Source organism: Thunnus albacares, chromosome 17 (assembly GCF_914725855.1).
Source record: "Thunnus albacares chromosome 17, fThuAlb1.1, whole genome shotgun sequence".
Classification (NCBI taxonomy): domain Eukaryota; kingdom Metazoa; phylum Chordata; class Actinopteri; order Scombriformes; family Scombridae; genus Thunnus; species Thunnus albacares.
This window is the reverse complement of record NC_058122.1, coordinates 8,388,302-8,411,811: the sequence shown is the minus strand read 5'-3', so window position 1 is coordinate 8,411,811 and position 23,510 is coordinate 8,388,302. Positions and strand designations below refer to the sequence as shown.

The 23,510-nt window shown below is 38.3% G+C and overlaps 1 protein-coding gene across 2 annotated transcripts; it reads left to right on the top strand.

The window, feature by feature from the left end:
* The first annotated feature begins 598 nt into the window (after positions 1–598).
* Positions 599–22,358, top strand: zc3h7ba (zinc finger CCCH-type containing 7Ba). Of its 2 annotated transcripts, none has more exons than XM_044330689.1 (23): positions 599–725; positions 4,017–4,084; positions 4,224–4,260; positions 5,243–5,440; positions 6,871–7,029; positions 8,319–8,399; positions 9,586–9,645; positions 9,898–9,952; positions 10,095–10,255; positions 11,391–11,988; positions 12,454–12,515; positions 12,606–12,699; positions 13,100–13,261; positions 14,567–14,781; positions 15,585–15,685; positions 15,779–15,960; positions 16,373–16,446; positions 16,666–16,829; positions 18,783–18,888; positions 19,120–19,228; positions 19,720–19,856; positions 19,946–20,115; positions 21,396–22,358. In XM_044330689.1, the coding sequence occupies exons 2-23, from the start codon at positions 4,026–4,028 to the stop codon at positions 21,574–21,576; spliced, it is 3,165 nt and encodes a 1,054-aa protein (XP_044186624.1). In that variant the 5' UTR covers positions 599–725; positions 4,017–4,025; the 3' UTR covers positions 21,577–22,358. The 2 variants fall into 2 exon arrangements, with proteins under 2 accessions (XP_044186624.1, XP_044186623.1); XM_044330688.1 differs by lacking the exon at positions 599–725 and adding an exon at positions 3,468–3,756.
* The last annotated feature ends 1,152 nt before the right edge of the window (positions 22,359–23,510 follow it).

The window sequence follows — 23,510 nt, the reverse complement described above, 5'->3', positions numbered from 1 at the left end:
TACAGCAATATAAAAATACTTCATTAAAAGTAAAAGTCCTGCATATAAAATCTTGCTTAAGTAAAACTACATAAGTATTAGCAGCAAAATGTAAAGCATTAAAGTAAAAGTAGTGGTTTGGTCCCTCTGGCTGATATATTAATATATATGACATCATTAGATTATTAATACTGAAGTTTAAGGTGAGAGAGGAAGGAGCCTGTGTGTGCAAAGAGTGTGTGAGCAGCACTGTGAATAAAGAGATGTTATTCCTGCAGAAACCCCACTCCAGACAGGGAAAACAGGATATTGGCGTACTGTCTGTGAGGTCATGCATCTGCCTCTCTTAATCTATCTTCTGATGACCGTAGGCACACCATATCGTTTCAGTTAGATTTTGCATGTCTAGTTGTTGTTTGCATCTTAGTTAACTAAAAAGGTCCTCCTATTTTCACTGGCTCTCCTCTCTGCTCTTCCTTGTGGGCTACCAAGCATCTGTTAAGACCACTATGAAAGACCTTGGGGCAAGGTCCAGTCCCAGGCCAGGACCAGGATCTGCACTTTCGCGACTCCCTCACATGCCAGTCTACCCTTGACCTCTCCTTGCACCCCACAGACTGATCCCTCAGTGACTACTTCCCTCTACCTCTCATCCAAGTCCCACCCCGGCCGGGACAGGGACCAACGGAATGAGTCCCCCCTCGGATGAGGCAGGGAACCCTGGAGAGGGCCTCATCTCAGAAGAGGTAAAGACTGATGATGCTGTGTGATAAATTTGAGGGGTCGTGAGATATTTAATGGGAGAGGAAAAAAAAAAAACAAAGCTCTGATACACAAATCTGTTTTCAGTTTTTGGACTTTTTCTTAGAGGGAACTAATCACCATTTGGTGGAGCTGTTAACAACTCACAGACATCTGAAATGTGACCCTGACTACACACTGCTTTTTGTAAGATGCAAAAAGCCAAAAAGGTTGGAAACCACTGGTTTCATCTTTAACAATGTGTTGTATTTTAAAGCTTGTTATATTATCCATTGTGTCAAATCTTCATCTGAAAAGTAACTAAAGCTGACAAAGAAATGTAGTGGAGTAGAAAGTATATTTTTCTCTGAAATGTAGTGGAGTGGAAGTATAAAGTAGCATCAAATACTCAAGTAAAGTACAAGTACCTCAAAATGTCTGAATATTGAAAATAGAATCTAATCTTTACCTCAGTTGGAGATCTTGGGGAGGTGGAATTACAAATATTAGCTATCATGTCCCAAATTGAGACAGGTAAATCCAAAGTCAAATCTCAAGTCCACTCCAAGTCCTAAACTTTTGGGTTGTGTCCTAAATAAGTCACTATGCTCCCTTCACCAAAGCAATTTCACTTTAAGGTTTTGCGGGAAATCTCCAGAATATACCAGTGCATTAAATTTGGTGAAGGGTGCATACTTGTTTAAGACTAAAGCTTGCTCTGATGTGTGTTTGTTACATCATTTAGTAATAATCTGGTGAGAACATATGAGCGGATCTGGCTGAAATATCTCAAATGTGACATCAATGAGAAAGAATGATGGTATGGAAGAAAACTCTCATAGATACATTTAATCCCAGTGAAATTGCATGACATGGGTTTGGTTAAGAATGATCTATGTGGGGCATGCTGGTCCTGAGGGTTTAAGGCACTGGCTATGAACCACAATGTCCCCAGTTCCAGTCTGGCCAGGATACCTTTATGTCATTTGCCAATTTTCTCTCCCTGCATTTCCTGTCATCTCTCTACTGTCTCGAATAGGAGCATAAAATCCCCCCAAATAAAGGAATGCTTATGTTGGAAAAGCTTTAAGCAAAACAGTTCTTACATAGAATTTGGGATTGTCCCATTGTTCCTACGTTTTGTACACTACTAATACTGTCATTTTACATTACATGATCTTACATTTTCTTCAGTTTTTCTGTTGAGTCAAATTGTAAATGTAAATGAAACCATAAAGAAAATGCAATGAAATCACAAAAGAATGAACTTTTAAACTCAATTTTAAGCCATTATGGACGAGAAGTCCATGAAGTGATCTGTGTCACCCAGAGGTGAGACAGACAAAATGTTGGATAAGCTTGTTCCATTATGAGTTATGAATATCTAATAAACAATTCATCAGTTTAATACTGTTGTGAATATATTCTTAATATGTAAGTATATAACTTGAACCAGTTAACACATCAGTTAATGCACTTTCGCCTACAACAGTTTCAGTTCTTCTCCTAATTTGTCTAGTACAGACTTCATAGATAACATCATGACCGTTTTCAGTTCTCCTATGGAGGAGCCCACATGCAAAACTGACCCCCAGATGACATGTCTCGCCCTGTCTCCAACAGTTTATGTTCTCTATCTTCCTTTTTACAAATATGATGCTGAACTTCCTTTAACCTTAACTGATGAGTCTGCTGATGTTGCAGAATTGCAGTACAAAACTGGAACAATTCATCATAATTTGTGTAAAATAGTAACACATACACAGTGTAATGATCATTTTTATTACAAGAACCACCTCTTTGTCCTTGTCCGTTAACTTGGAATGACACCATAGTAGGAAAAATATGTTTTTTTATCCAGCCCTTCAACCCGGAACAGAAGGATCAGATCTCTCTAAGAGAAAGACATTATCACCATCCCATTTGTAATTCATTACTGGGGAAGGTTGGTCCCAAATATCAAGTGGAAAAAGGTTTGGACCTTATCTTCAAGATACTTGATCACAAACAAACCTCGAGATGTCTGTTTCAAACTTCTCCATCGATGCTATCAAGCAAATCACTGCAAAAAATAAGAAATGACATTGATAGTGGTTGCTCTTTCTGTGGACTTGACAGTGAAACAACCATACACATGTTTTGGAGCTGTCCTTATACTGTTATTTTTTTTGGAAAGAATTTGCTCAATATATTTGTTGTAACATTTCTGTCCAATTTTCATTACTATACAAATATGTGCTTTTTGGTTTTTATGTCATCTGCAGTTCAGTATTATATTATGAATCTTTTTTTTATCTCAGCAAAATTTCCCATTCACAAAAGTGCATCTTATATCAAACAATTTTTTTTAAAATCATTATTATATATATATATATATATATATATATATATATATATATATATATATATATATATATATATATATATATATATATATATATATAATTTTTATTTTTATTTTTTTTAATAAATGGAATGCAACAATATATGCAAACTATTCAGCACTCTATAAACCCCAAAGCCTTAAAACCTTTTCTTTCGCTATATAATTCATTTACCCCTTAACGCTTGGCATATATGTCCTTTGATGTTTATTATTGTTCAGTTTTTCCAAAAAAAATACCAAAAAGGTCGCCTTCAGTCCAAAATGGCGGAGGCGTAGCTCTGCTGCTGTTCGACCAATCAGCTGTCACTTGTTATCGACGTAGTTCATCGGTGTTTGGTTTGTGTCCGGGAAGTGCTGCCTGACAGATTGTACTCAGGGTGAAAGCTCATAGACATCTTAAAGGGCCAGTGTTCGGATATGTAGCGGGCTTATGGATGTACTGGGGCTGCTGGGAATCGAAACTTAACCGGGGACTGGGAAGTAAGACGCGGAGCTCCAGCGGCTCTCCTCCTCGTCGCTGTTTATCAGCGACAGGACTAAACTACCTCTCTCTTAACTGCTGAACAGTTGTTCTGTCTGTTTCCGCTCGCACACAGAATGACACGCGTTTAAACTTTGCTTGGCTTCAATGAACTTCCTTTCTTTGTCAGGTAGGTGTGTTTAGAAGTTGGCCCAGTCGCGCCATGATAGCTAGAGAAGCATGTAGACTCGGGGACAAACATGCTGGATAAATAATTTAAAACCAGTGAGAACATGAGTGTCAACACGATGTGACGAGCCCGTGACAGTTTATTGCTTTCTGCTGTCGAAGCAAGTGGGCGTGCACGAGCTACATTTCACGTTCTTGTGCACCATCAACATCACAACAGTCAGCCTTTGCCACTCATTCACTTTGTTTATCTTTCCCCAGTGAACAGCCATGGATCCTGCCAGACAGAAACGCAAAGAGGAGATAAGCAAAGCTCTGACATTCATACAGTGAGATGATGTTTAGTTTTTCCTTATTTGAGGGCACACTGTCAGAAAGTGAAGGCTGCCCTGCCTCTGACTGTCTCATATCCTTGATAACTAAGCTGCTTTAATACTTTTCTCAACAACTTTACTTTTTGTGTTCCAGGTCTTCGTTGGCTTATCCAGAGCCTGAGGGCTACCAGGTACTAGCTTGTCTTTACTGTCTCTTCACTTTTTGTCTGTTGGTTTCAAGCACATTTTAATGAACTCAGTCATAAGTTGATACTGAAGTCACAGACCTCCCACGGCTCTCCCTGAAACTCTATTCTGGTCTCTTCTGGCCTACCATCTGTCTTTTCATTCTCAACTATATGTAAATCAAGGACTTTTTTTAACTCTCAGGACATTTCTACATTTGCACATTCTCTTATCTGAGTCGGTTTGATTTGTACTGCTACTGTCATGCATACAGTGATAGCTTCTTTTAAAAAAATTATATCAATGCAGCAGTGAAAGAAACACACTGATGTTTTACTTAAATACCACAGTGTAGTTATTTTACACTGTTAAAACACACACATTCAAAATTATACTTGACTAAGTGTAAAAGCACACATTATGCAGAAGACCCCTTTTCAGTTTTGGAACCCCCAAGGTCCCAAAAAATGATATTTTTGTATCCTATGTGCACAAAATAATACATTTGTGTGCACAAGTTATTATCTTGTTCAACAAGATTAAAAAAATGTTATATAGAACTTTGAAGGGCCACCTGTTAGTTTTGTTGCAGGACAAGTTACTTCATGTTAATCCCAGCATAGCTTTGCACAACTCCAGCCCGAGTCAGTGTAATCAGACACAATAGCTTTTATACGTTTATTGAATTTTTTGTATGCAAAATCAAAGTTACCATAGTTACTGTAGTTGTAATTGTAAATAAATGTAGTGGAGTAAAAAGTACAATATTTCTGAATTTCAGTGGACTGAAGGTATAAAGTAGCATAAACTGGAAATACTCAAGTAAAATACAAATACTTCAAAACTGTACATGTATACTACTTGAGTAAATGCTCTTAGTTACTCTCCACCGCTGATACATCAGTCATAATAGGGCTGCATCATCAATCAATCAAGGTTTTGGGACACACCAATATCTCTCTACATTCCTTCTTATCACCCTCCCAGGACTTCCTGACCCAGTTAGTGTGCAACCTACTCGATGAGGGCAACGCCTTCTTCAGAGACAGAGACTGGGAGCAGGCAGTAAGGGAGTTCAGTGAAGGCCTGAATGTCTCACACTACGCTGCAGCAGAGGACATCCAGATCCCCGGAGTTCTACTGGAGAGCCTTTATGTCAACCGGGCTGCCGCCTACCAGAGTATGGTGAGATACGTTTGCTGCTGTGCGTTTCTGAGACGGCGCGTCATTCAGCAAAACAATCAAACAGATTCTTTCTGTGTGCATTAGTGCAGCTCAGACAGACGCTTGTGAAGATGTAGGCAGGTGTTTGGGAAATGTATGCCGCTGTATGACACACCGAAACTTGAGCCGAGCATGAGTCAGCCAGCTGTGGAACCAGATGAACATGTAGTAATCCATAATAAATGCTGCTTGAAGGAATTTATCAGTTTGTAATACATTTATAATCAGTAATGTCATGAGCATATAATTTGTAATATATAATTGAGCACTGTGAGATATACTGTAGAGCTAAAATCAGTATTTTGTGTTTTTCTCTACTGAGAATACAGGCCTGTTTTACTGCTGTTTGTACAACACTGATGTAAAAAAGCCTTTAACAGCAGAATGAAACAATAATAACTTGTTGTCTGAGTCAATAAATTTGAGTGAACGCAGGTTTCATTCCTTAAATTTGCAATGTTTTTTAGCCCCGCTGTTGTTGTTGTTGGGTTACTCTTTTACTGTGCCTTCAGTTTGGCAGGAATTGTATAATTAGATTTGTTCCAGTCTGAACTGGACAGGAAGTGCAATGGTCTGAGCAGGTCTGTGGCTCATAATGCTGGAATATAATCGATCATCCAGCCAAGCCCACAGTCTACACACAGATACTTCCATAACTGCACTCAAGTGTAAAAAAAAACTCTTAACAACACAACATTTTAGTGATTTCACTGCTGTAAAAATACTTAAAAATGTAAAATGGCTGGTTTTATCCATAAACTACCTCAGACTTAATAATTCCTAAAGCAGATATCAAATTCAATGCACCATTGGATTTGGAAAAACAGAACCTTTGACCTGCAACACTCAATGTTCTCTGATGTATTGTAAGCAAGAAAAAAATCAAAAAATCAAACCCTTTACATGTCAGTTTAGGCAAAAGACAATTCAGAATTATTTGTAAATTCCTGAGTTCAGAAGTCAAATTTGATCATTTAAACTTATTAGATGATGCCAGTAATGTACCAGCAAGAAAAGGTATCAAGTGTGACTGACGGTGCTTTCTGCATTTTGCTTCTTGCAGTTGTAAGGAACAGATCAAAGAGTTTGGACTCATTAATAAATGGACAATAAACTCAGCATATAACTTGCTAATTTTCATTATATCATCAAAGGAGGCTTTTCTGTCTTCACCACACCTCACACCTAAACTGTGGAGCTGTTACCAGAAAACAATACCAATCTGATTTACTACCCCTAAAAGAATTTGTCCCGCACGAAATCAGTTAGACGTGTTTATCAGCAGTACCCGGCCACAGAGCTTAAACCCGCATACCAAAGAACGCTCCTCAATAGCTGCACCAAGTTGGAAACTTTTCATGATATCCTTGATTTTCTTGTGTTTTCCACAGGGGGAGTATGATCATGGCGTGAAGGACTGCGACAAAGCTTTGGAAGTGTGTAAGGACAGTCGCAGGGCTCTGTACAGGAAGGCACTTTGTTTGAAGGAGCTTGGGAATTACAAGGAGGCCTACAACTGCACCACGAACTATCTGCTCATTACTCGTCTGGTGAGAGTAGATGCTGATAGGTCCAAGAAAATGCTGTCAGAACCTAAATGTAAATCTGTTATTGTCATTGTAATGGGAAATTGCTGATCGCTCAATAAACACACAAAGAGAGCATTGTCAGGTTATGAAATAATGTAATCAAATAATACAATCAGAAGTATGATGCATCATAGTTCTGGAGACAAAGATACATACCACCTAGCTATCTTCTTTGTCTGAAAGGTTGGCACTGAACCAATCCCTTAAATACTACTCGTACAGAATTTAAGACGTCTGTTTACTAACCTTACAGGTCAGCAACCAACCCTCAGATAGAAACATAAGTCAAAAGTTCAACTAACCTAGGAACAGTCTTTCTTCACGACCATATATGACAGTACATAAGCATACACCAAGTAGCATCACAAAATAACATTACTACTATATTAAATTAAGGACAAACCACACTATCCTCTAAAAGCTTATCAGCTTTACACATAAACATCTACATAACTATAGTTTATCTTATCACTGACTCAGGTAAGGGTATAACAGAATAAACTTAACTGTTAAACACACAACTGCCTCATCTTACACAGCAAAGAACGAAGTTTAGAATAGACATAGCACAGAGGAATTTAAAACATGTGTGAAACACAAACTAACACTAAACTGAACTTAAACACTATCTGAAACATGTATGATATATTCAAGAATTACATTAAATGATAACCTATTATTCAGTTTTCTTTTACATCATGCATAGCAACACTGCTTTATAGAGAAAGAGGATGTACAAAAGATTATGAGGGGAAATTTTCACTTGGTTTAAATGTCTCACTTTTTAAAGCCAACCATGAGCTTCATATTTGTGGCTTTGTTTCAGATATCCTGACAACTATTGGATGGATCACTATGAAATTTCATTCACACATAATGCCACGCATTAGACTTTGTCTTGTTTTCAAGGCTTTTAGTCGTATCTCATGGCCTTCATAGCAGATAGTTTGCTCAGTTACCATGAAGACATTCATCTCTATTACTTTTTTTGACAAAATCAAAAAGATGATTATCTCTCATCTTGGTTTGGAGAAATACTAAAATTTGTGCAGTTTTACAGTGTCTTTTTTAGCATTGGTTGCATGAACAGTAAATGGATTTTTCAAAGCAAGATAAATGGAAAAAATGAGAAATACAACTTTTGTGGATCAGTTTCATGATGAAAAACTGCACTACATGGTAAATTTCAGACTCCTAGCTTGTGCAAATGGATCATTTGTCTTTTTTTTGTTGTGTTTAACTCTTCACAGGACAAACAGGTGAATGAGCTTGCACAGGAGCTGGCCGTCCATCTGGGACTAAAAAATCGAAAGCCCTACGTTAGCGCAAAGGTTGGTAAAATGATAATTGTTTATATTTTTTTTTACTGAGGAATACGAGTGAATAATGTTAAAGCATCAGTCTTCACCTCTGACTAGGGTGGACATGGAGAAAATCTTATATGACAGTGTACAGTATATATCGTAAAGACAAATCTCTGATTGTTGACAAACTTCTGTCGTCTCACAGTGTATATTGTAAGGTGAGAGTTGCAGGAGCCTGTGTGTGCATTCTGCCCAAGAGAGGTCAAAAGAGCAGAGTGTCAGAGCAGTGCTGAGAATAAGGAGGTGTTATTCTTGCGGAAACCCCACTACAGATTGTAAAGTCGGGATTTAACACACTGTCTGTGAGGGATGGTTTCTGTCTCTGTTTACTACAGCCAATGTTTGGATCTATTATCTGGTGAATGATCTCTGACCTTCTTAATGAGGAATGGCTCCACACTATAATATGTTTAATGATCTATAATGTTCATTTGCAGATCTAATGATAAGCCATTCTGACCTGTTTTCAACAATTAGTAATTAGAACCGCTGCTAATGACGGGTTTGAGGCTTTTTCAGGGGACATTATACTTCTGTCTCAATGAGCTGAACAAAAAGAAGATCTGTGTTTAAAATAGGTCTTTGTCTGAACAGCCACTATTGTAAAGATGGCCTTTTAACCTTCTTTCCACATTAGCTTCTTATGATAGCATCCTTACGTATATCTTTGAATATTATAATGTATGCATGTGCCACGTAACAGACTTCTAGGAGGAGAAGAGACCTCTTAAACACATTTTACTGATCATAATATTTTATTGTGTTATTATTATTATTATTATTATTGTTATTATTATTTTATCCAGTGATTAGAGACACTGGAAGATGGTACTCATTCTTGCTCACCCACTAGACAAACCTGACAGCCGAGCTGATAGGCAGGAGGTGGTGTAGTAGTCTTAGCAACTCAAGCTGCATGGCAGTACTTGTGAACGGTTAAATAGCACCAAACCAATAGGAACAGTATTTCATTGGACCATAGCCTAGGCCCCTGAGCAGTGCCCAGATTGACACATTAGATTTTGGATTCCATCAGAACCAGCTAACAATATATATCACCATATTGTTCAACTCTAATGCAGACGTAATGCAGATTCGTCCTTATCTGCTTTTTTTTTCTCTCATGTCCATTGTAATAACTTGTCTTTTTCAGGAAGGTGGACTTACTACGAGAGTGTCCGCGAATGGAAACATGACTGCTGAAAGCATCCAGGCAAGTTCTACTTTGTTTCTATCATTCACCACCATACACTCAAATGATAAAAAAATTAGATTTCCTACAAAGTTCCAAATCACAACGTACACCAACAAACAGATTTTAAACCTTTCAGCTGACTATGCCTGTTTTCCTGTTTTGTTGATGTGTTTTTGCCTTCACTCATCTTCTCAGATATTATCTGATTCTCTTCAGACATTAATTTTATCTGTGCTTGATAGTATTTCAAATCCTTTCTCTCATCTACAGGTGCCCGGTGCGAATTTAGGAAATGGTGTAAATCCTCTAAGTGGCATAGCACCAGGTGTGAATTCTTCATCAGAATTGAATTGCATTAACAATACAGGCATCATGTGTCTCCACGTCTGTTTTCATGATTAAATTGTTGAAAACAGAATCAAGATCTACATAAATGAGTTGTTTTCTTCCCTCCTGCTTCTCTTCAGTCAGCTTTCCCGGCATGCCTCATTCCTCCCGTCCCTCCACAACTCCCAACTGCCGCCAGCCTGCTGTCGCCATAGTACCTGACAAGCTGGACACTTTGGAGGACTCCGAGCTGATGGGAGATGACTTGGACAGCCTGCTCGATGAGCAGGTGCCAGATGAGGTAAAGTCAGTGTTTGTGCTGTGTTTGTCCTTGCAGACCAGTAAAGTAACTTTTTTCACTGATAATGGATGAAGGTTGCCTTGGTTGCAGACGATGACTAAACTTGAAGGTCAGAAAAAGCATAAAATATTACATAAATTATGTCCAAGTCTTGAAATGTTTGGGAATTTCACATATTGCACACTTTTCTGTTCATTTCAGAGCATTAAATCAATGTCAAGACTTAAATTTTGCTTTGGATTAAGTTATTATTTTGTGGCAATGCAGTGAAAACGTGGACTTCTCTGAATGGGAAGCTCCAATATGTGATATTTTGAGACGTGGCTGCTCTGCCAAACAGCATAAACAAACAGCTATTGATTGAAAATCAAATGCAGAAGACAAAAACAATATTGGCAAACATAGAAGTCATGAAACTGCTAATGTGCGTTTGTTTGCATTTTCAATTTAACTTGAGAAATCAAGTTCAGCTTTAATCTTACACAGTCTTCAGACCAGTGAGGCCAATGTTTAACTGAGTAGATTCTGTTATGTTATGCCAAAACTAATCTGGGATTAGTTTGTTTATATTTTCCTCCTATTTATTTTTAAGTGACTCCAATGTTGACAAGTTGCGTGTGTTAATCAACTCATAGATGATACTTATGGTCTGTTTTGCATCTGCACTACATTTAAGGATGTAGTCTAGAGGGGAAGGGGGCGGACACAAGGGAAAGAGTAGGAGTTACTGGTCAAAGGTTCTGAGCTGTAAATAATAGAAATGCCTTATAAGAATATATATATATATATATATATATATATATATATTTTGTACCAGCTGCTCAAAAGAAGCAAAGTTTATGTCAATATGGAGGTTCTACAATGAGGTGATTTCCACATTATGACCACATACCAAAAGCTTCATTCATAGTTACTGTCAAGAGATAAATCATGAGTATATATTTTTTAATGTAGATGTAGATTCTCATTTCACTTGTTTGTTTTAGTGAATAAAAAAAACAGAATCATGTTGATATTGTCAGCCAAAATCTGTCAAAACCTTTAAATCAAATCATAAAATTCAGTCATTGTGACACTTTGTTGCAGCTTTTTCATTCACCTTCACTCAAGTTTCTTTCTCCGTGTCCACATCCAGGCAGCATTCTCACTCCCAGGCAGGACATCCACTCACACACACGCCGTCCCTTCAGTCCTGCCCGCCCCAACACCCCAGCTACCCCCGGCCTTCTTCAACTCAGCCGTCAGCCAGCTTAACTCCCTGGACTCCCTCACAAGTGGTGGGCGCAGCGCACTCGATGCCCTGGATGACCTTTCGCCCTTGCAGGGTCTGGATGCCTTAGACAGCTTCTCTCCTGTAGTCGCAGGCGCTCCAAACCTTAGTCTGACCTCTGCAGCACTGGATGCTTTGGATGGCCTTGATTCTCTGGATGACTTCTTGGATACGGTGCCAAGCGCTGATATTGTGGAGGAAGTTAATGAGTCCAAAACAGAACTGGACACAAAGGAAAAGTCCCTCGATGATTTGCTAGATGAGCTAGATCCCCTGGAGACAGTCTCTGATCCAAGTGGTCAGAGCGGTTATGTCCCAAAAATTGGTGTGAAAACTGTGGACCAGCTCGACTCCCTTGATGCCCTGGACTCATTTCCCTCCATGGAAGGAGGTGGGGCAGCTTTGCCAGCAGTCTCCATTGGGGGAATGGGCCTAGACTCCCTTTCCGATTTCAGTTCCACCGGTGATTATAATTTATTGGTGACTCATTATATATATAGAGCTACAGCAGTGGTTCCCTACCTTTTTACCTTGTGGTCCTTTAAAATGAAGCAATGTATATTTGTGACGCCTCTTGAGTTGTGACTGGAGAGTGATGGTTTTTCTTCTTGGATTGTTTCATTTGAAGGATTTTTGGAACTATGAAGAACTGAAAGAATGCAATATTTTACATTCAAAAAACCCCCAAAAAATTGTAAAATGCAAAAAAATAAACACATCGAGTGACCCCTTAGATTTCTTTTTGTTTTTCTTGGGAACCACATACAGTGTATGTTTCATGTCAACTTTTAAGGAAGGAAACACATTGAGCATTTCATGACCCATCTACAAATCTGTTGTCTCCCCTACTTAAAAGACAGTATTCATGCACATTTTAGTCCATTTAATACAAATAACTTGTAATTTATTTTCTCTCATTGCTCCTCAGGTATCGCAGGCTCTCACAGTGCTGTCGCTCCAGCAATACGTTCTCCAAAGAACACTTACAAAGTAAGACTTATTCTCTGACTTGTGTTACCAGCTGTTTTTGTCTGTTTTGTTTGGATTAACTGAAATCTTATTCTTAACATGACAATGAAGGAGAGGAGTAACCAAGCTTCAGTTGCAGTCTCCAACCCTCTGTCCAACACCCACGAATTCATGCAGGCCTGCTCTGTCTGTTTCCCTCGGGAAGGTATGTTAGCAGTCCAGCCCTGTTTCAAACATTCAGCAAGGTGCAGCTACAGTAACTGTAGTGTAGTAAGAAATCATACTGATGATTTACTATCCAGGCGGGTTAATACCATATAATCTTCCCTGTTTTGAGCATATCCTAAAAGCAACTTGTAGTTTAATTTGCATCATGAAGATAAGCAAAAATTGCGACACCCTTTAAAGGTCAAAGGTCGATCAAAATGCAAAGATTAATCTGGATATCAGTGAAGAAAGCAGAAACAAATCTTAAATCGTGCAAATGTTTATTTACATATTTTCACAAATGTACATCTTCAGAAACAGAATCATCCAACTTTTTACCAACTGAATATCTTCCAATTTGAAAAAATATTCTCCTCCTCCCCACTTTTTGTGTTCAGGTCAAGGGATATATACTTTTGTTCACAAGCCAGATCTGGTCCACAGCTGTAAGCAAGACATTCTGTTATGCAGACGAAAGGCAGGTTTTTCTTCAGAGTGGACCAGAGTGCGACCGCTTCCTACCTGGACGTCGTTCACTGGACCATTTGTACTTTGCAGAGGTAAGGATCTCAAAATCATAGTTGATTATTATCAAAATCTTTTCTGGTGAATTGTTCATTGCTCATTATCGTAGTTTTACCAACTTGCATGTACCATGACAACATAGATAATTCGTTTTGTTGAATCACAGTGTTCAGACTCTTTGTTTTATTGATTACTGTCGAGCATGCGAAGGGTTGGGGTCATAGATCTGAAAAGTATGACTGAACTTAGTAATTTCAACAGTGGTGGTCACAATTTCCTTTCTTCAAAGACAGCCAGACAGAAATGTACATGGATGTTATATAGTGTTTGACATGCTAATTTACTTGAACATACCTTTGGAATGTAAGCAGAGGAGTCAATGCCTCAGGTTATCACGCTGGAGGTTAAGGTCACACATTTCTCACATTACATTTTATGGCCTGACTAGACTGTTGGTCTGACGTTGATGGGGAAACTGTAGTTAATCATTTACTGACAGGCTCCAAAAGGGAGAACTTCCTCCACAGCAGCTTCACCTAATGCTGGGTATTGTTTCAAATTTTACAATACAGCTGCTAGTAAAATACTTAGTTACGAAAACAATACTTTTAAGGATACCTTAGTTTGAGGAGCATAAACATGTTATACTACTCTATTGGTCCACCAATTTAGTCCAAATACCATATTATTAGATGGATTGCTGTGAAATTAGATACAGATATCTATGGTCAGACTTCTTATGTAAAAAGTTATCAGTTTGTCCAGTACTTTGGTTTATGACCAAATACCTGCAAAACATATGACACTGTACTTGACACGCGTACTTACCCTGATGAAGGAAGGCCCTAATGGCAGCATAGGCATGTTTTTAACTATGACTAAGTAGCCATGAAATATTAAAGGCTTTTTAAATGTACCCTCTTGAGTGCCTCAGACCTTTTCAATTACTCTAAACTAGTAGGATCCCCAAACTGAAGAGTACCAGAGGGATACCTTTCTACGCCCAAGCAGCACTCCATACATCTGTTTTTTAACTGACATATGACTCTGCCTGTTTAAATTTCATAATTGTAGTTGTGTCCATGAAGGCTTTTAGGGTTTAAAGGCATCCAGCATTCTTGTGAGGACTTGGTAGTTTTGGGGAAGTTATATATTTATATTTTTCCCTTTGCTAGCAAGGTAACTTTCTTCCACTGTGATTGGTCAGACACAGCCAAGTGTGAGGCAACTGTTGACAGATGAATTCATGCCAGTCTCTTAACTACTGAAGTTCAATGGCAGTTAAAAAGGGAACTTGCAATAAAAATGTGAGTTTTTAAAGTATTTTCTTACATGTCCAGAGCTGCTGAAGTCTGGGGATTTGGGCCTCTGTAAGTATGGAGAGAAATGCAACTTTGCCTTCAACCAGTTCGAGATTGATGTTTGGGCAGAAGAGAGAAAGGGGACGCTGGACAGAAAGCTGCTGTTTGAACCGGCAGAAGTCAAACTGGACCCAGTAAACAGTATCATACGCCTTATACAGGAACATAAGGGCATGTTCATGTTCCTCTGTCAGGTTAGTACTGACACTAGCACTTACTAGCACTAGCACATAGTTTATATAATTATCATTTTACAAACATTTTAGGTACTCTGGTCTCTTGAAAATGAAGTTGTATAAAAATTACATATTACCTAAAAATTATAAGGAAATACTTACAGAAATATACAACTTTATACAGCAATAATACAACCATGTCTGGAGTTACTGCTCAGTAATATTGTAAAACAGTAAGGGAACTACACAGATACTTGGTACCTGTTTAACCTTTTTTTAAGCAGGTAAATCCTATTGAGGTCTCATTTTTTTGTGGATTATAAGTGACTTAATAATCAATCAATAAATACATACATATATACATACATACATAAATGCTGGCATAAATACATAAATAAATGTTCCAAATAATAAATAAAAGAATTTAATTAATAAAAGCTGTGATCTAATGAGGAATAAACAATATAATTTCTTTTCTATATTCCTGCAAATTTATACATTTTATTTATGTATTTCTACATTCCACTGTTATTACATCCATGTATCTTTTTTTATTTATTTATGTATTTCTCTATTTCTATTTTTATTTACTTCTGTGTATCTGTTTCTGTTTTTTTCTGTAATTCCACAATTGTATTTTTTATTTATTAGTCAACCTAGAATAGGTGTACATCTATACTATGTTGGATTTATCTATTAATATTCATTTGTTAAGACACTGATCCTCTTAATCTCCAAATGTGTCTGTTTCTTTACTGTTGTTGGTCCTTTTTTTTCTTTTGGTTTCACCTTCTTTTATTTCTATGTTTCTGTCTCTGTAGAAATGCTATGACAGTAAACCTAGGATCATCAGCAAGCGCTGCAGAGACAATCACACAGTCTGCTCTAACTTGGATACCCGCCACACCTTTGATGCCAATAAGTGAGCGCGTTAACGGCATACATGTCACTTTGTGTCCTCACCCACTTATGCTAAGTCTTTAAACACACTTTGATTCCCCCGCATGCTCGACAGGTGTTTGGCATTTGTAGTGAGGACCACCAGTGTGAACTACAGAAAGATCCGCCCACTGAGCATCCAGTGCCAATTGGATTTGTGCCGCCAAAGCATCCGGTACGGCTGCCAGAGAGAGGACAGCTGCTACTATGCCCACTCCGTCATCGAGCTCAAAACCTGGAGGGTGCAGCAAGACACAGGTGCAGACACGTGCAGTAGAAAGAGTTATTTGTTCTCTTGAGTAAAGTAAAACACTGACGTAATGCTAATTTTATGTGGTGGTGAGATGGCAAAATGTGCAGTGCTTATGAAAACAAACACATTTGATTCACATGTAATTTTTTTTTTAAGCTGCACTAATCAAATTGCCAAAGAATACATTTTAATACTGCTTGGCTTGAAGATTTTTTTTTCTTTTTTGTTGATCAGAATTAAAAGTTATTATTTAATCCTGAGACTCAGGGTTGTAAAAATAAACATTTTTAGAGGTGATGTTATAGGGGAGTATTCCCCATCAATACTTCATAAGATGGCAGTACCTTGTAGTGTTTTTGTCAAAATGAGAGGGGACACATGTGTGTTTGTGTTTGTGTATGTGTGTTTTATTTACAGGTATCAGTCCTGATGAGATTGTAAAAGTATCCACAAAATATCATGACAACTCAAGCAAAGGGAAAGTGAATAGAGTAAGAAACCATTTTTTCATTTTTGCAATTATATGTAGCAATCAGAGTATTGTGTCATTTCATAGAAATATGTGTAATTATTGGCTAACCTAAACCTAGTTAAATTTAAATAAACCTAGTTTTGAGATTTTTATATTGTTGATTTTGTCATATGAAATGTGAAAGAATGTTGTTGAATGTTTATTACTCTTATCTTTACTATCGTTTAATTGGAAACAGTTGTCTGCTGGTGGAAATAGTGGGAACAAACCAAGAGGAGGAGGAGGAGTCGGGAAGAGTCTTAACATGAAGATGAAGTTTGCCTGTGTTCAGTGCTGGCGGGACGGTCTGATCAGTGAGCCAGACAAAACCCTCAAGTACTGCAACGCCAAGGCCAGGCACACGTGAGTAAAAAGAATATATTTGCATAGTTCCTCACAAGTTGGGAAAATAATGGAAAATGTCTCTAATAATTTCAGTTCAACTACAGAAATGATTTATAAACAACCATATTACAGATAGATCCTATAAAATATCAGCTAAAGACTCCCAAGTGTTGCTTGCTTCAAATAAAAAGGTTAAAGGTTACATAGAAAACTGATTAAATCACAGTAAGTCATATTCATTTTTCCATCCATCCATTTTCCGTCTCTTATCCTGGCCTGGGTCGCCGTGGCAGCAGAGTAAGCAAAGTAGCCCAAATGACATTCACACTAGCCAGGCCCTCCAGCCCTTCTTTGAGAATCCTGAGGCATTCCCAGGCCACATGTGATTTACGATCTCTCCAGTGTGTTCTGGGTCTGTCCTGGGGTCTCCTCCCAGTCCTCCCAGTCGGAAGTGTCCAGGATTCCTCCAGAGGGAGGTGTCCAGGAGTTATCCTAGTCAAATACAGGATGTCAGGCATTTGGAAAGGAATATTGAAGCGTTTATCTCTAAATAAAGGGTGAGGCCAGACACCCTGCCAACCAAAATCTAATTTCAGCCACTTGTATCTGCAATCTCATTATTTCAGTCATTACCCGCCTTACCCAGACAGTGACTCACTCAGTGGCTTTTATTATGTCAGATTACATCAATGAATCATGAGGAAATTCTTCAAATAACAAATTGCTGGTACAAATAATGAATGTGTACATCATCAATTAATGAATATTCACAACAAATACATGTAAAACCCAACCTTCAAATAATAAATATCCATATCTGATAACGAAAAGCTCAATTAACAAATACACATTGCAATTAATAAAAAGCCAAACATCATAAACAGATGAGTCAAGCAACAAAGAATCAAATAATGAATACAGAGGTAGAATAATCAGTTTAGTCAGTCATTAAATAAGAAAAACAGGGTCCAAAAAGCCTCCACATAAATCAATTACAGCTCCATCCTTTCTTCCTTTAAGGTCTATGTCTAGCTTTCACCACTAGATGTCACAGTTTCATTATTTCAGCATTTAATTAGTGTGGAGGTTCTTTTTTGGACTGTTGCTTGAGTTTTTAATCATTAGATGTTAGGATTCATTGCTGTTATTTGACAAAAAAAAGCTTCCATAGTTTTCAGCAAAAAAACTCTAAATATCCACTGTACACTACCTGCTCAGCACTAAATGACAAACGGACACCCTTCGGACTAGCTGATGAACATAGTGGAATATTTAGCAACTAAAGAGACACATATTTCCCACAGGAGTTGATAGAGAACAAAAACAGAGCTAAATGAGAGTGAATATTAGACTCCCTCCTTCACGTGGACAGAAACATGACTCCAAGTGAATGATAATGTTGCTCAGTAATGGCTGGATTTCAAAATCATCAATCTAACAATTTTACCATATCAATTTTGTTTTCACAACTTGTTTCCGCTGCCTTTAGGTGGCCAAAAAAATCAGTTAATGCCGGTTTAAGTCACTTTGTCACTGTCTGGCATTATTGATATCATTATAACAGTTGTTAACAGTTATCAGTTGTTCTTCCTTAAATTCATATCTGTGGGCAACACATTACTCTCACAAGCAAAAACAGAAGCACTTGTCTGTATTTCAGTAAAGCATTTCTCATAGATTAAAAAACAAACATTCACCAGCAGAACAAACAACTATCCCTGAGCTTGCAAGATACATTATCACTGCAATTATATAAGTAGAGAAGGTCCTTTATATAGCCTTGAACCTGCTCAGTCGTATACAGTGTCTTTTAAATAAGAAAAAGCAGCCGTTCATGCCCCCCACCCCACTCCCCACCCATGATTGGAGACGTGTGTTAATACGATGTAACAGCTCTAACGGATGTTTGGTTGCTCACTAATCATCGGTGCACTCAGTGTTTCTTTCCTCTTCTTGTGTCATCATCTTCAGGTGGACTAAAGAGAGACGGACACTGCTGGTGAAGTCCTTGGAGAGAAGTAAATGGGTTCAGGTCCGACCGCTGCCACATGCCAAAAACTTCCCAGTGCAGTATGATGTAGGTTTGCTTCTTCAGCTCTTATGCACTTTAATAAAACAAGAACTTTAAACCAAGAACAGACTTTCCCACAGAGATGAAGTATTTTTCTCAATATTTTTGCTTTTCTCTTTTACCGTATCTGATGCTTTAAAATTGAAATCTGCTGCTGTTGCTGATTATTGTGTCTCTTGCAAGTTAGCACTTGCAGGTCTGGTCTGTGTTTAACAGCATTAAGTTTTCTCCTGACAGATATGCATCCAGATTTTAGAGAAAAGGAAATGTAACTACGCAGGGAACTGCACCTTTGCCCACAGCCAAGAGGAGAAGGAGATGTGGATGTATATGAAGAATAATGACTGTGAGTTATTAAAAAAGTGCTTTTAAATCACTTCAACTGCAGGAAAACCTACCTACCATAACAAAGCTGTGCTTGAAAAGCTACTAGTGTATCTGGCCTGTCTGGTCCCTTTTTTCATGTATTTCAAGTATTCGGTCATGAACTAAACCAACCAAAGTATTTGACAAAGTGAGATTTGGCCTGTTGATGGTGCTGGATGAATATTTATTCCCTGTTGAATATAACATTTGGTTTCTTTTTGACTTATGACCTGAAAGTGGTTCATTATTACACTATTTTTAACTTCACTAAAACAGAACATCATCTAGTGGAGTATGTTGTGATTATACATCGTCACCTGCTATTTCTCTCTCTTCACATCATTTTTGGTTTTGAAATTTTGCTAAAATGAACAGAAATCTAGAGGGAAATATGTAAATGCATAATCTAATTGAAGAGCACAGCGCCTGATGGTTTGGTTGGTGATAACAGATTTTTATCTGTGCCTGTAGTGCGGGATATACAGCAGATGTATGACATGTGGCTGACATTAACCACCCAAAACCGACAAGCTGATGGAGCCATGCTCACCCAGTCCGTCCCAGAAGAGAAATACATCGTCATGCCAACTGACTATGCTGAACCAATGGTAGTGTAGTAGTTTAATTTAAAAAATGTGTTTCCTGACTGCATCTGTAAGCAAGAAGATGACCATGATACTTCCTGTTTGTATTTTAGAGTGGCTTCCACTGCCGTCTGTGTGGTAAACACAGTAACAGCGAGCGGCAGTGGCAGCAGCACATCTCCACTGAGAAGCACAAGGACCGTGTATTCAGCTGTGAGGGAGAAGACGAGGCTCTGACGTGGAGCTACCGCTTCCCTGGCACATGCTTCGAACTCTGCTCCAAGTAAGAGCTCTTCCAACACCAGTTTCCCTCTATAAATTCACTCAGCGTAAAAAATAACTAACCAATGAATTCAGCTCGTTGGGAATCCAGTGGCTATGGGTGTGTTGTTAGTTTGAATGGCAGGACCAGCTGTGGAAATATCGTCCATAAAACTTAACAAGATATATTCTCAACAGCTGTTGCCAGTGTTTCTAACTACTCTTAATAATGGACTTGTCATCTGGATTTAGCTGCTTCACAATAGGAAGAGCAACATACATGCAGTGCTGTATTTTAGGCAGTAATGAGGATACTTTCAAAAATAATGCCATGAACAGTTTTATTTATGAATTTACTCCACAGCTCAGTAAACAGAAAAAATCTAAATGAAATCAATATTTGGTGTGAGCAGCTTTGCCTTTAAAACAGCAACAGTTCTCCTCACTTCACCTGCACACAGTTTTTCAATACTTTGGTCGTTCCTGCATCATGGAGAAGTTGTCGCAGTTCCTCTTTGGATTTATGCATCTCAGCTGCTTCTGTCTCTTCATGTAATCACAGACTGACTCTTGTTGAATGATGAGATCAGGGCTCTTTCGGGGTCAGACCATCTGTTGGAGGACTCCTTGTTCTTCTTGTTGATAAAGATAGTTCTTAATGACTGGCTGTATGTTTAGGGTTGTTGTCATGCTGCAGAATAAATCTGGGACCAATCAGATGCCTCCCTGATGGTGTTGCATCACGGATACGAATCTAAACATCTAAAGAGCCTAAAACTTTCGCACAGTATTATAGCTACTAAGTGTAGCTGCTCACAAAAACATACAAAATAATATTATATTTGAACCATGTACCTAAATTAATCAAACAATAAAGCATAATCTGTATTTCAACCCCACCTCCTCAACAAAAGGAGTCTGAACTGAGTCTAAATGAAACACGTGTAACAGTTCAGGGAATTAATACTGGAAGTAGAATGGGGGGGAAATACAAGTCAGATTGGCTCAGGTTGTAATGTGTTGGAGGCTCAGATGAATGTTGGATTGTGAGTGTCCGTGAGGGGAAAAAATGAGAAAGCCATGACAAACGTTTGAAAAGCTTTCTTGGCCTTTTTGCATTGTATAAATTTTATATCTACTGCTTTGCTTAATACTGAATTTTCACACTAAAAATATTGGATTTCTATCTTAAAGTTGCTGTAATCCATAATTAGGTTTTTGATTGGGAATTAACAACAGTGTCAAAACAGAGTGTGAATGAAATTGAGAAAAAGCCACATTTTGTATGTCAATGATTAACAGGTTGGATGGTGCCTGTCCTGACGGTGTGAGCTGTGACTACGCCCACAGTCCTGAGGAGCTGCAGGAGTGGACCGAGAGACGAGACTTCCTGCGACAGAAGCTGGCCAAAGCCCGGGAAGACATGCTCATCATGCCTGACGAGTTTGACTTTGGGAAGTACAACTTTCTACTTCAAGACTAAGAAGATATTTTTTTTTTTCTTTTGAAAAATGAACTTTGTGAGCCATTTTTGTGACTGTCAAACTATCATTTTAGTGTATTAAGAGTTTTCACAACTAAAACCAAAATCAACAAATGACGTGAGCAAACAGCACTCCGTACAATTTGCCAAAAGATCATTTGAAATATGAAGTACTTGTATTTCCTTTCCAAAACATACCATGTACTCTTGACTTGAAATTGGTAAATATTTTAAATTTCTTCTAATTATAGTGTATGGACGTTTTTCAGAACTTTTGCTCATGTCTGTTCAGCTAAAACATCAAGATCGGTAAATAAAAAACACTCAATGCTGTGAAACTAAGGCTCATGTTGACGCCACTCTGAAAAACACAGCAGTCACACACACTGTTCATCACAGATTATTCATAATGGGTTCATATCATATTTACATGTATTTCATATATAACCTTACATGCAGCCATTATGTGCTCTCATCCATGTGATGTCTGTACAAAATGTTGTGAAATTGTTTTGTTCTTTTCTGTTCTGTTTGTGTCCTTGTAAGCAGGGAGTATTATCAAGTGCTTTCATTGCAAAGGCCACTTAACTACTGTAAACATGGGGCATCTCATTTTAATCATATACTGATAAGTGGAATATTTCCAGATGTTTGCTTTAATATCAGAGAGGATTTTCAAAGCCTTAACTATCCATTAAATACTCCCCACAACCTGATTTCTCAAGTTTCTCACCATTCAGAACAAATAAAAACGATCATGTTCAGATCAGATTTGTACTCTTGCAGAGACATAATGTGTTTTGATTCAACTTTCAGTATTTTTATTTAGGACATACTGTACAATCAAAAAAAACCCCACTAGAGGTGGCATAAAAGACAAACACGACGAGCACAGAAAGATCTATTACAGTGGTGTGTCAATGAAAAGTACAGATGGTGACAAATGAAAGGAAAAACCAACATTAAGTGTCTTAGTAAGGTATTGGGCCACCATGTGCTGCCAGAACAGCCTCAATACTCCTTGGTATCGATTCTACAAGTCTCTGGAGCTCTTCTGGAGGGATGAACACCATTCTTCAAAGAGATATTCCCTCATTTGGTGTTTTGATGATGATGGTTGAGAGCGCTGTCTAACATGTCAGTCCAAAATCTCCCATAGGTGTTCAATTGGGTTGAGATCTGGTGACTGTGAAGGCCATAGCATATGATTCACATCATTTTCACATTCATCAAACCATTCAGTGACCCGTTGTGCCCTGTGTATTGGGCCATTGTCATCCTGGAAGAGACCACTCCTATCAGGATAGAAATGTTTCATCATAGGATAAAGGTGTTCAACTCTGTATTGATTTTTAGTGACCCTTCCAACTAAGGGGACAAGTGGACCCAAACCATGCCATCAAAATGCCCCCCACAGCATAACAGAGCCACCAGATCCCCTCACTGTAGGGGGTCAAACATTCAGACCTGTACCAGTTTTTCCATGAATTTGTCACTCGTCTGTATACCTCTGTGTGTGTTACATGCCAGAAATGTTTATGTGGAAGTGTCACTGCTAAGGAATTGTGTGGGAAGAAGAAGGTACCCCTACAGCAACAAGCCTGCCAAGTCCTTTATGCTAGATGCAGACACACTGCACCTTTAATACCTGAAGTACAATTAGCTAAAATGTAGGTCTATGTACGACATTTTACTCATAACACTTTGAATGCAGTACTTTTACATGTTTTACCTCCTCCAGCACTGTAAGTAATGACAATTGGCCTTTTTCACAGCGGACATTTTGTACAAATCGCCCACTGATAACATTAATATTGGCTCCGTTGTCTCTCAGTAGATGTGTGTCAGCCATGACAGAGTCACAGTGATCCTGCAGTTTTCATTTTATTATTTACACGTGTGCTTTTCTTATTGGGGTATGTCTTCCGTGAAAT